Here is a 14,246-nt window from a genome sequence, read left to right on the forward strand (position 1 = left end):
TATAGAAAGGGTACATTTTATGAATAGGTTTGGACTTCCTCATGGAATTTGTTTTTTGAAAGAAAAGATGGTTCGGTGAAACCTCGAAAATTAGTAGCCAGACACTGGTCCAATTAACTTCCATATAAGAACTGGCACCTGTCTCTCCAGTCTCAAGTTCCTCAATCTTTTTGTAGCATGCATTCAGCGTTACATTTGCTATTACACTTCCTGGTTTTGGTGCAAATCTATGAAAACTTGAGGCATTCATTTGAACATAATGTCACACTTAATCATTCATTGTTGTAGTGCTGGTGAATGCCTTCTGATTTTAAACCAGTGACATGGACTTGTTCCTGTTCTCTACAGACATAGATGAATGTTTAGTCAATAACGACACATTATGCGATCACAAATGCATTAACACGCTCGGAAGCTTCATTTGTGAGTGTCAAGAAGGATTTTACTTGAGTTCCGATGGCAAGTCCTGTCTCAGATCTTTTAATGGTAAGAGAGAAGGTTCTTTATTCTAATTGATGGATATTGTATGTAGATCCAATCAATCAAAGAATCATTGAACAGTATCATAGAACCTCTACAGTGTGAAAGCAGGCCTGGCAGCCCATTGAGTCCACACCGACCCTCTGAAAATCATCCCACTCAGATCCACTCCCTACCCTATTCCTGTAGTCTGCACCTCCCATGGCTAATCCACCTAGCCTGCATATCCCTAGACACAATGGACAATTTAGCATAACCACCTAACCTGCACATCTTTGGACTGTGGGAAGAAACCGGAGCACCCGATCGAAACCCACACGGACACGGGAACAACGTGCAAATTTCACACAGGCTGAGTGTGGAATTGAAAGGTCTCTGGCACTGTGAGGATGCTGAAAGAATTCTGCTCAATTTCCAATCATTAACACTGGCAACTAAATCATTTTCTTCTCTAATTCTTAAAGCTTGTCTGTTTAGTTTTAAGAAATAAAGTTCAACCAATTTCAGAAGTTCAACGAGAAAGTTGATTTTCCAAATTTTCTCAGCTCTAATAAAGGATCATGCTTGCAGATACTAATGTACTGCACTAAGGTTACTGAATCAATGGGTATTGCTGCAATAAATGAAAGCAGAGCACAGTCCATGGTGCATATGCCAGCTCTTTGAAGGAGTTATCTAATACATACCAGTCGCCTGATCTTTTCCAGTGATAATTTTATCCTGTTCGTAGAGTCATGGTATCATACAGCATGGAAACAGACCACTCGGTCCAACCAGTCCATGCCAAAAATAATCCCAAACTGAACTCGTCCCAACTGCCTGCTCCTGGCCGATATCCCTCCAAACCTTTCCTGTTCATGTACTTATCCAAATGTCTTTTAAATGTTGTTATTGCACCCACATCCACCACTTCCTCGGAGTTCATTCCACACACGAGCCACCCTCTGTGTAAAACATTGCCCCTCATGTCTTTTTTGAACCTCTCTCCTCTCACTTTAAAAATGTGCCCCTTAGTCTTGAAATCATCCACCCCAGGGGAAAGACATCGACCAATCACTCTATTTCTACCTGTTATTATTTTATAAACCTCTATAAGGTCACCACTCAACCTCCCACACTCCACGTATGTATCCAATTCCCTTTTCTAGGTTACCATTAATCACTTATTCTAGAACATAAAAGTAAAGTTGTCATGTTTAAAAAAAATTCTTATCTTCCCTTCTTTTTCCAATTACTTTAAATCTATGTTCTCTGCCAACCAATTCTCTTGCCAGGGGAAACAATTTCACCCCATTTATCGTGTAGATATTTTTAAATCTATCTTGTTTTGTTAGATAAGTTATGACACACTGCTGGTACAGGAACTGAACTCAAGCCTCCTGACCTAGAGATATTGACACTACCACAAGAGACCTGTACTTTTTAAAATGGACTGTGTAGATACACGTATTTTTAATCAACCTGTTCATACACATTATGATGCACCTCTGAAGCAAATGGGATTTGAACCCAGGCTTTCTGGCTCACAGGCAATGTCACTATCACTGGGCCATAACCTAGTTAGTTTATCAAAAGCCCTCATTATTTTGAACACCCACAATAATTCACACTTAAACTTCTCCAAGGAGAATAATCCCAGCTTCTCTATTCAGTTAAATCTCTTCTGCACCCTCGCCAGGACAACCTTCCAAACAGTAGCACCCAAAACTGGATATAATACTCCAGGTGAGATCTAACCGGTCATGCATCATAGTTTAACATGATCTCATTTCTATTCTACTCTCTTTGCCTCCCTTGATAACACCTGCTATTTCTACTTTCTCCAGAGGCGGTGCTCTATCTCCTTTTACAGGTCAAGTCTCTCAAATCTTAATATCAGAAACTGGTAGTGGTTGTTACTCGACATTTTTACTTTCTCACAAAAATCATTTTTAATTGAGTAAAAACTTAAAAACAAAATTTACCTGGGCAATTCATTTAGATGCTGAATTGGCACAGTGTGCCAGTTACTGTGATATTCTAGCCTGAGTTCCAAGGGATCATTGACCCCATCCAATGTGACTTGGCCACATACTCAACCGAGCAATCAAAAATGTGAAAAATCGATGCAACAAGTTCTCTTTTGGTTTCAGCAGCTTCATCCCCATGACTTCAGTAAAAGTTTGTCAACAGCCCTGTTTCCTGCCTCCTACTCCTCCGTTTGCCCATTGTCACAGCCATGTCAATATTGAGAATGATGTCGTTTTGTTCAGCAAGGACCTTAATAGTTGTAGAACCAAGGTGGGGTAGATTGAGTTATGTCACAATCAGTCAGGATCGAACAGGTTTGAGGGGCTGAATTGCCTCTTCCCGGCCTTATGATATGGAGCTCAGGATTTTTAAAGCATTTTCTAACTACTGTATCAAACAGCACCCTCATTAACTCATAATTCATCTCTTAATGACCATAGGTGATGCAACCATTGAACTCGATGATCTTGGAAGGACAGAGCATCTTACATAGAATTCCTACAGTGTGAAAGCAGGCCATTCAGCTATTTCCAGTCCCCACTGACCCTCCAAAGAACAGCCCACCCAGACCCACCCCCTACAACCCTGCATTTCTCATGGCTAATCCATCTAACTTGCACATTCCTGGACATTATGGGCACTTTCGCATGGCCACTCCACCTAAACTGTACATCTTTGAACTGTGGGAGGAAACCAGAGCACCTGGAGGAAACCCACACAGACACAGGGAGAATGTACAAACTCCACACATGCAGCGCCCTAAGGGTGGAATCAAACCCAGGTCCCTGGCGCTGTGAGGCAGTAGTACTAATCACCGAGTCACCGTGCCACCCAGTTCAATTTAAGGTTAACTCACACTTTACTTCCTTGTTACTGTGACATTTCTCCCAGATAGCGTGGCTGGTGATGAGGGTCATTATGGTGAGGGGTGGCATACAGAAGAGAAATTATGGGATAAAGACCAAGGAACCTGTACACTCCTATTCCTCTCTTCCGTGTTGTTTGTTAGTACATTGCTAAGCTAGATTTCCAGCTGCTTTTCCAGATTAAAAGATCTCAGAGCTTCAATACTGGAGTCATGAAGTGATTAACTAAAGAAGATATTCACGGTTCCTCCCTCTTTCAGACAGCAGTGCGATTAAATCCGATCACCTGATGAGTGCTGGCACTTGTTCGGTCACTTGTGAAGAGTTTCTGCAGATGAAGCAGACTTTGGCACAGTTCAAGCAGAAGGTAATGTGATATAATTGCCGATCTGTGCTCAATATAAATGCTGCCAGTTATGCTGGCAGTGAAAGGCTTACTGATTGCAGCAAATTCCATCAGAAACTCAACTGGTGAGATTAATGTGTCAGACCAACATTTGTCCCTCATCATTAAAAACAGATTATCTGGTCATGAGTACATCTCTGTCTGTGGGAGATTGCTGGCAGCCATACTTCCTACGTTACAACAGTGACTTACACCTTGAAGTGTTACTTCATTCGCTGAGGGATAAGTATTGGTCAGGGCACTAAAAACAACTCCCAACTCTTCTTTGGAATATCTGGACCTCTCATGATCCAGTGGCTGGTGTCTGTCTCTGAGCCAGAAGCTCTGGGTTCAAGCTTGGGTGGTACAGTGGCTCAGTGGTTAGCACTACTGCCTCACAGGGCCAGGACCCCGGGTTTGACTCCAGTCTCGGGCGAGTGTCCATGTGGAATGTGCACATTCTCCCCGTGTCTGCATGGGTTTCCGCCAGTTTCCTCTCACAAGATGTGCAGATTGGATAGATTAGCCATGTTAAATTGCCCCATTGTTTCCAGGTACATGCAAGCTAGGTAGGTTAGCCATTGGAATGCGGGGGTAGTGGAGAGTGTGGGTGGGATGTTCTTCGGAGGGTCAGAGTGGACGTGCTTGTCGAATGGCCTGCTTCCACACTGTTGGAATTCTATGTTGAAGTTCAATCTCAGGACTTGATGCAAAAAAAGGTGATAATCAACTAGGAGAAGGTGAGGACTGCAGATGCTGGAGATCAGAGTCAAACAGTGTGATGTTGGAAAAGCACAGCCGGTCAGGCAGCATCCGAGGATGCTGCATGACTGGCTGTGCTTTTCCAGCACCACAAAGGGAACATAGCTTTAAATTGAGGGGTGATAGATATAGGACAGATGTTACAGGTGGTTTCTTTACTCAGACAGCAGTAGGGACATGGAACTCACTGCCTGCTACAGTAGTAGACTCTTCAACTTTAAGGGCATTTAAATTGTCATTTGAGAGGTATATGGACAAGAATGGAACAGTGTAGGTTAGATGGGCATTCGATTGGTTCCACAGGGCAGCACAACATCGAGGGCGGAAGGTTGTAATGTTCTATATTCGATGTTCTACTCTTCGGCAAAGAAAGGTGAGTTCATAAGCCATCAGGTTGTTTATGAACCTGTACATCCTATGGCAGGCAGGGAGAGTAGGAGAATCTGTTGGTCAACCATGCTTGATGCAGAATAGAGCCCTTGAAACTACAGATGTTGGTGACAAGCTGGTGACCTCCTCCAGGAAAGATAAACTGCAGCAAGATGCATTTCATCTGCCTCATGTGTCTCAGGGTGCCAGATTGATTCTAAGATGACTTTAGAATAGTCCCTTGGAATTTGTCTTTGGTATCTCATATCAAAGATTACACTCACCCTGTACTGCAACTTAGCATGAACTTAGACTTGTGCTGTAAGCTCTGGAGTGAGGTTTGGACTCTAATTCGGGGTGAGAGTACTAGCCTCTCAACCCCTGCTGATCTCGAAGTGAAACAAGGGAAGAACAGAGAGATTTCAGGGTTGACCACTTGGATAAGCTGAGTGAGTGGGCAAACGCTTGGCAGATGCAGTATCAGCACAGTGGCTCAGTGGTTAGCACTACTGCCTCACAACACCAGGGTCCCAGGTTCAATTCCAGCCTTGGGTGACTGTCTGTGTGGAGTTTGCACATTTTCCCCATGTCTGCGTGGGTTTCCTCTCAGTGCTCTGGTTTCCTCCCACATTCCAAAGGTGTGCAGGTCAGGTGAATTGGCCATGCTAAATTGTCCATAGTGTTAGGTGCATTAGTCAGAGGGGGGTGGGTTACTTTTCGGAGGGTTAGTGTGGACTTGGGTCGAAGGGCCTGTTTCTGCACTGTAGAGAATCTAATCTAATCTCATAATGAGGATAGAATGCGAGGGTATCCAATGTGGGAGCAAAAACAGGAAGGCAGATTGTTAACTGAATGGTGACAAATTGGGAGATGTTAATGTGCAACAAGACCTGGGTGTCACTGAAGGTAAGCATGCAGGTCTACCAGGCAGTGAAGAAGTCAAATGTTATGTTGGCCTTCATCGCAAGGAGATTGGAGTAAAGGTGCAGGGATGTCTTGTTACAATTAGTATATAGGGCACTGGTGAGTCCACACACCTGGAATATCATGGGGAGTTTTCATTTCCACATCTGAGGAAGGACATTCTCGCTTTGGAAGGTGTACAACAAAGCTTTATCAGACATTTCTGAGAAGGCAGGACGTTGAAACAGTTTGAATCATACTTGCTCAGATGAGTGAGGGGGGTGGTTTTCGTAGAAACATATAAAATTCTAAAAGGTCTAGACAGCGTAGATGCAGGAAGGATGCACCTGATGACTGGAAAATCCAGAATTATGGATCACAGTCTAAGGATGTGCAATAAACCACTTAAGACTGAGGTGAGGAGAAATTTCTCAACCCAGAGAATGGTGAGCCTGTGGAATTCGCTACCACAGAAACTGGTTGAGGCCAAAACGTTGCATGACTTCAAGAAGATCTATAATCTGTGGCTAAAGGCAGCAAAAGATATGGGGAAAAAGATTAACAATCTATTGAGTTGGACGATTGGTCATAGTCAAAACAAATGGCAGTGGCAGGCTTGAAGGGCTGAATGGCCTACTCTTGCTCCTATTTTCTATGTTTCCCCTATTACCAGGTCTAGCCTTCATGATCCACATCCACAGCAATGAGGTTGACTCTTAACACACTCTGAAGTGACCTAGCAAGCCACTCCGTTCAAGGATATTTTAGGGTGGACAACAGATGCTGGCCCTGCCACAATGCCTACGTGCAATGATTTTATTTAAACAGTGAGTGGCTTCAAAGCATTCAACTATTGGAGGTTCACACCCAAGTCTGATCTGTGTTCACTCAGCTACATCACATGGCATGCGACATACTGAAAGGTGATATGTTCAACTGCAATGGTCTCGAACTCCCACCCTGTTTGGGAATTCACAGATCCACACTTTTGAATCAAACAAAACATTGGTGAAACTCCTGTGGGTTCGGATTCTGAGGCTAACTCACAGCTTGTTTATAAAAATAGCTCAATATGGCTTTTGTTATGATACATAAAGATGCCTTTATGGTTAGATTTGTCAGAAACCTATTATTAGCTACTGAATAAGCTTAGTGGGTGGTTGTGTTAAAGGCACGCACCTTACTTATGAATCGCTGCTTGTTACTACATTCTATTTTTATTTATTAAATTACAATGTTGTTAAAACTATGGTTTGTGGAGGAGCACCTCTAGTTGGCAATTATTAAGAAATAGATAAAATAGTTATGAAGTGACATTTAATCTTTGCTGGAATAATGAATATCAAATGATGTTGATCACTGGGGAAGTGCATCAGGTTGTGTAACTAACTCCTCCTTTCAGACCCGGAGGCTGTATTCAGAATCTTGCGCTCTGCATTGTGCTACTTGGGGCTGATTAATTCATTTGGCTAGCGCATGGTTCAGAATAACACCAGGCAAAAGTGAGGACTGCAGATGCTGGAGATCAGAGTCAAGATTAGAGTAGTGCTGGAAAAGCACAGCAGGTCAGGAAGTATCCGAGGAACAGGAGAATCGACATTTCTGGCCAAAACCTGATGAAGGGCTCTGGCCCGAAAGCTTGATTTTCCTGCTCCTTGAATGCTGCCTGACCTGCTGTGCTTTTCCAGGACCACTCTAATCCAGCACCACTCCACACTGTCTGTGTGGAGTTTGCACATTCTCCCCGTGTCTGCGTAGGTTTCCTTTGGGTGCTTTGGTTTCCTCCCACAATCCAAAGATGTGTTGGTCAGGTGAATTGGCGATGCTAAATTGTCCATTGTGTTAGGTGCATTAGTTAGGGGTAAATATAGGGTAGGGGAATGGGTCAGGGTGGGTTACTCTTTGGAGGGTCGGTGTGGACTTGTTGGGCCAAATGGCCTGTTTCCACACTGTAAGGATTCTAATCTAATCTAACATATGTGTGTAATTTAGCAGCCAGAAGCCTGCTATAGTTCTCACTCACCGTTCAAATGGGCTGTCCACACAATTCTATATTTTGAAGGATTTGATTTGATTTGATTGTAGTCACATGTACCTAGGTACAGTGAGAAGTTTTGTTTTGCATGCAGTACAGGCAGATCATAACAAACAAAGATTGTAGGGTGATTGAATACAAAGGTTTGGCTGCAAAGAAAGTGCACAAAAAGTAAGATCAACATTAAATTTGAAATTTGAAAGGTCCATCCAGAACTCTAATAACAGCGGGGAAGAAGCTGTTCTTGAACCTGTTAGTACATAAGTTTAAGCTTTTTTATCTTCTGCCTGACAGAAGAGGTTGGAAGAGAGCAGTACCGGGTTGGAAGGGGTCTTTGATGATATTGAGAGCACTACCAGGGTGGGAGGGGTCTTTGATGATATTGAGAGCACTACCAGGGTGGGAGGGGTCTTTGATGATATTGAGAGCAGTACCAGGGTGGGAGGGGTCTTTGATGATATTGAGAGCAGTACCAGGGTGGAAGGGGTCTTTGATGATATTGAGAGCACTACCAGGGTGGGAGGGGTCTTTGATGATATTGAGAGCACTACCAGGGTGGGAGGGGTCTTTAATGATATTGGCTGCCTTTCTAAGGCAGCAAGATGTGAAGATGAAATCAATGGATGGAAGATTGACTCATGGGATGGTCTGGGCTGTGTTCACAACTCTCTGTAGTTTCTTCTGGCTCTGGATGGAGAGTTGCAGTACCAAGTCATGATGCATCCAGATAGACAGGCAAAACAGTATGGTGAAAGCAAAAACATAAATTGTAGAAATAGCTCAGCGGGTCTGGCAACATCCGTGAAGAGAAATCAGAGTTCGTGATTTGGGTTTGATGACCCTTCCTCAGAACGGTAACACTGATTTCTCTTCACAGATGCTGCCAGACCTGCTGAGCTTTTCCAACAAGTTCTGTTTTTGTTTCTGATTTCCAACATCCACAGTTCTTTCGGTTTTTATTAAGGCGGTATGGTAATTATAGTATTGCTAGACTGGTGTAAAAATAATAAGAGTTTATTCTTGTTTAGGTCAGAATTCCCTGGTAGGACTTCCCTTCTCTAATGAACATTACTAATAAGTGTGAGCTCAAATCCCACCATGAAAAATATTGGAAAACTGAATTCAGTACATAAATGCTCCCTAACAGGAGAAAGATTGACTATCAAAGCTGCTTGATTATTATAAAAACGTGCCTTATTCATGTCCATGGGGGAACCAAATCCCAAACCGATATTTAATGTACTTAAAATTGACCAGCGATACAATTAATTATCCCTAGTGTCCCTGGACTGGTCAGCACTGCCTGCAAAAATAAATAATGATAAAACAAAATATGAAAGTTGTTTCTTAGTGTAGGAGCAGGTTTTTAGAAGACTTCACTGATAGTATAAAACTTGGCATTTTGTGTCTGTGAGCTCAGCTATCTGAACCAGAATGTTGTGAGTTCAAGTCCCGCTAGAGAGACTTGAACACAAAGACCAGAGCTAATGCTTCCAGTGTAATACTGGGGAAGTGCTACACTGTCAGAGGTGCTGCTTTTTGTACGCAATGTTAAATCAAGCTCTGTTTGCTTCCTCAAGTGGGCATACAAGATCCTACACAGTTATTTCCAAGAAGAGTCAAGGAATTGTACTAGGTGTCCTAACTAATATTTATCTTTCAATAAATATCAAAAAGCAGATGATCTGGTTATGATCATATTACTGATTGTTAGATTTTGCTATGTGAAAATGGCTGGTGTATTTCCCATGTGACAATAGTAACATCTAATTGGCTGAAAAACACTTGGAAGTTGCAATATAAATACAAGCCTTTCTTTTCTCCTTAGACCTTGACTGACCGGATGTGCATTTCCAACATTCTGAGCATGAAATTGGTCCTTGTCTGAGATGCAAAATTAGCAATATAGTGTCAATTACCCCATACTCAACTCATTACTGAAGACTTGTGCTCAGGAAATTGCTGCGCTCCGAGCCAAGCTGTTCCAGTCCAGCTACAACAATGTGGAAAATTGCCCAGGTATGTCCTGTACACAAAAAGCAGGACAAATCCAAACTGGCCAATTAATGCCCCATTAGTCTATTTTTGATCTTCAGTTAAGTAATGAAGTTGTCATGAACGGTGTTATCAAGCAGCACTTGCTTAGTAATAACCTGCTCAGTGATGCCCAATTTTGAGTTCTGCTATAGCCAACTCCTAAACTCATTGCAACCTGAGTTCAAAATGGACAAAAGAGCTGAATATACAGAGCTGAGATAAGAGTGAATGCTCTTGACGTCAAGGCACCATTTGATTGAGCATTGCTTTGAGAAGCCCTTGTCTTCATCACAATATCAGAAGTGGGCTTTTTCACTGATGATTGCACAATATTCAGCACCATTCGCAACTCCTCAGATATTAAAGCAATCCATGCCCAAAAGCAGCAAAACCATGCCCAATGTCTAGGCTTGGATTGACAAGTGGCAAATGACATTTGCGCCACATAAGTGTAAGGCAATGACCAGCTCCAAGAAGACAGCATCTAACCATTGTCCTTTACATGTAATATCATTAATGGGTGCAGCTCTGACAACACTCAAGAAGCTTGACATCATCCCGCTTGATTGGCACCATGTCCACAAACACTCACTCCTTCCGATGCTCAGTAGCAGCAGTGTGTACTGTGCACATGATGCACTGCAGAAATTTATCCAAGATACTCAGACAGTTCCTTCCAAACCCACGACCACTTCTGTCTAGAAGGACAAGGGCAACAAATACATGGGAACACCTGCAAGTTCCCCTCCGAGCTACTCACCATCTTGACTTGGAAATGTATCGCTGTCCCTTCAGTTTCACGGAGTCAAAAACCTGGAAGTCCATTTCTAATGGCATTGTGGGTCTATCTGCATGCACGTGAATTGCAGTGGTTTCAGAAGGCAGCTCACCATCACCTTCTCAAAGCAATTAGGGTGGGCAATAAATGCTGGCCCAGCCAGCGGCGCCCATATCCCACAAATGAATTTTAAAAATAGTTGCTGTCAGTGCAATGAAACAATATGTTAGCCATGTGTAACAAGTAACAATTATGTTGTCATTTGTCCCATATCCATTTCCGTGTCAAGTCTCAGCCCCTCTCTGTTATTATTACACCCACCTTTGCTCAAACAATGAAATGAGACCTGGCAGTCAAGACAGTGATTTCTGCAGTTGAATGGCTACAGTTTGAATCCTCCAACTTTGTTTGGAATCCAGAGGTTTATCAGTAACAGACTTTTCTTTGTGTGTAAAACAACCTAACAATGAAATCTTTTCTTTTCCCAGCTCCTGTTCACAAATCTGGATAACTCCAGTGAAAAGACACAGCTGGGGAGGAAATGCTCAGAAACATTGCAATGCCCTCCACACCTGCCTGGCCTTCCTGGACCACCTGGTAAAATCATTTACACGTTCCTGTCTCCCTTAATAAACTACTGACACTCTTGGGAAACTCTCAAGGGTTAACATAGTTCCTCTAACAATAGAAAATGTTCTACAAGTGCACCCTCCTGAAATAAACTGAAATACATTAGACCACACCTGATACAGTTCAGACCTCCAGACCTAAGCAAATATATATTAGATTCAGGTCGGTCAGAATAAGTGGCTCGGTGATTAGCACTGCGGCCTCACAGCGCCAGCATCTTGGGTTCGATTCCATCCTCAGGCAACTGTGTTGGAGTTTGCACAATCTCCCTGTGTCTCTATGGGTTTCCTACCATACTCAAAACATGCAGGTTAAGTGGATTGGCCATGCTAAGTTGCCCATAGTGTTCAGGGATGTGCAGGCTCAATGGGTTCGCCATGGGGTTACGGGGATAAAGTGAGTCTGGATGGGATATTCTTCAGAGGGATGGTGTGGACTCATTGGAATGAATGGCCTGCTCCCATACTTTAGGGATTCTATTCTATATTAGTAATGGCTCACTAGACTGATTCCTGAAATAAGAAGGTTATCCTACTAGGAGAGATTGAGCAAACTGATTCCTCTGCAAATTAAAAGAGTGCGAAATAATCTGTTTAAGCATATAAAGTACGTGGCAAAATACATGCTCGTTCATCAACATTATCCTCCTGAGAGTTATTGTTGACCAGAAATTGTACTGAACCAAACAAATAAAGCCACATAGTGGCTCAAAGGATAGGTCAAAGGCTAGAAATTCGGCAGAGAGTCATGTCAGTGGTAGAAGTACAGGTCCCTTTAAGGGTCAAACAGAACAGCCACAGAGTTGACTGATGGCATGTAATGTTCATTGGACTTTATATTTAAAAGCTTGGTTCTTCTCAAGTGAGGAGTTGGCTTCTGGACAGGAAGAGGCTTCAGAAGAGAAGGGTGGAACCGGATGTTTGTGCTAAACTGAGGTTTCCAATAAAACCCTTGCAAATCTCTGAACATTTTTTGCTGCCCAATTCAATATATGGATCTTGGTGTGTAAAACAAATAGCTCAGTCTCTGCCTTTCCAAAGCCAGTCCATCATATAAAAGGCACAAGTGAGGAATGTGATGGAATAGTCCCCACTTGCCTGGGTGGGCGCAGCTCCAATAATACTTATGGAACAAGACACTTGATTGGCATGGACGTGATGGGCCAAAGGATCTTTATCTGTACTGTAAATCTCTGACCGTTCAGGACAAAGCAGACTGCTTGATTGGCATCCCATTGGCAAGAGTGGTCTTTGGTAAACAGGTTTGAAGAGACCAGGATACCTGTGTATGAGACCTTTACTGCTGGGGCCTCAGCACTAGCCCCTTATGTATTTGTGGAAAGAAGCAAGCAATGCTGCAAATCTGCAGACTCGGTGGTGGACTAGTCATCTTAAACTCAATGAGGCATCTATTGCTTGACTTCAGGGATTTGCATTCTGAAACATGCTTGAGTAACCACAGCTCTCTGGGACAGAGCATTTTAAAGATTCACAACTCCCTGAGTGACGAAATTTATGCTTATCTCATTGCGAAAAGGCCAAACACTCCGATTTGCAACAGTGATCTCTTCTAGTTCTAGAATCCCCAGGCAGGGAAAACATCCTTCCAGTATCAATCCTGTTAAACCCTTAACTGGAAATTCAACAAAATGAAGAGGCGATTTCCTTGTTCAGTTACTGAAACTGTAAATATATTCTTCATCTTTAAAGATTTCTCTGGCAGTATAGTAGCTACAATTTCTGTGTTGTTATAAGTCTGGCTTTCAACAGGCAGTGCATACAATACTATGTTGGAATGTATCATAGGGGTGTAACACTTGATATCATAAACCACAAGGACACAGTTTGACTGCTTCATGGCAAAGTTACCTGCACAGCTGGATTTTTTGTGAATCATTATTATTTTTTAGTTGCTTTGAGTGCATTGTGTTTAGGAATGGACAGGGTGTTTAGGAAATGGAGTCGCTGACAGCACTGTGTTTGATTAGATTGCAGGGTGAGTTATTGAGTTGTACAAGTTAGGGAGGGCCCAGATTTGACACCTAACAGTGATGGGTGGGGCACAGCTCATCACGTTTTTTTGTTGTTTGAGACTGTCAGCTGTGTCTTCGTTATTTCTTGACCACAATTCCCATGCTCTCTTGGCTTATTGGCTTGCAAACCATTTCCACACTCTGCAAACCTAAGTCTATCCAAAACTCCTAAATTTGTCCATTGAGGTCCCATCTTTTAGATTTCAGAAATGCCATAGCTTCTCATACAGAAGACCAAGGGAACACAGTCAGGGGCTGAAATAACTCTACAGAGGCCAGCATCCCATCACCAAGTCACCCTTTATTTACACATGAACAGTTCTTGACGCAATAATGCCTCATACAGAATCAGGCACCTGTGTAACAGTATCTCTGACACTTTAGGTGACACGGTGGCTCAGTGGTTAGCACTACTGCCTCACAGTGTCAGGGACCCAGGGCAATTCTGCCCTCAGGTGACTATCTTTGTGGAGTTTGCATGTTCTCCCCATGTCTGTGTGGGTTTCCTCTGATTTCCTCCCACTGTCCAAAGGTGTGTAGGTTAGGTGGATTAGCCATGGGAAATGTGAGGTTTCAGGGATAGGTGTGGGTCTGCTGACCTCGTTATAATCACTGCAGACACAATGACCAATATTTATCATTCAACCAACACCTTTAAAGAAACAGAATATCTGGTGATTTGGCACATGGCAATTTTTGAAATCTTGCACATTTAATGGTGCATTAAGAGTGACTACACTTCAAACATGTACTTTATTGGCTCTAAAATATAGGAAGATGACTGTGCTCCAAAAGACATTTTAAAAAATGCAAAGTCTTTCTTCTCTCCTGTAGAATTTCCCACATCACAAGTTTTAATTAATTTTTGGGTAGGGAAGTGAATGAATAGATAGTCTTAATTAGGTGCACTGTAAAAGCAGGATAATTGGAACTTTAACAAGGAAAACATTTGAGAGTCT

At 42.7% G+C, this 14,246-nt stretch overlaps 1 protein-coding gene across 5 annotated transcripts in view; it reads left to right on the forward strand.

Moving 5' to 3' along the window:
* Nucleotides 1-14,246, forward strand: part of LOC122542489 (collagen and calcium-binding EGF domain-containing protein 1-like) — a 157,549-nt gene that overhangs the window by 120,034 nt on the left and 23,269 nt on the right. For 4 of the 5 annotated variants that reach the window (XM_043680263.2, XM_043680264.2, XM_087982190.1 and 1 more), the window contains 3 exons: nt 349-486; nt 3,617-3,723; nt 11,114-11,222. In XM_043680263.2, coding sequence (XP_043536198.1) covers nt 349-486; nt 3,617-3,723; nt 11,114-11,222 — 354 coding nt within the window. The remainder of the gene's footprint in view (nt 1-348; nt 487-3,616; nt 3,724-11,113; nt 11,223-14,246) is intronic. The other variant, XM_087982191.1, reaches the window with a different exon arrangement.

This window comes from Chiloscyllium plagiosum, unplaced genomic scaffold (assembly GCF_037043375.1).
Source record: "Chiloscyllium plagiosum isolate Xiang-an unplaced genomic scaffold, Cpla_swu_hap1 HiC_scaffold_42, whole genome shotgun sequence".
Taxonomy (NCBI): domain Eukaryota; kingdom Metazoa; phylum Chordata; class Chondrichthyes; order Orectolobiformes; family Hemiscylliidae; genus Chiloscyllium; species Chiloscyllium plagiosum.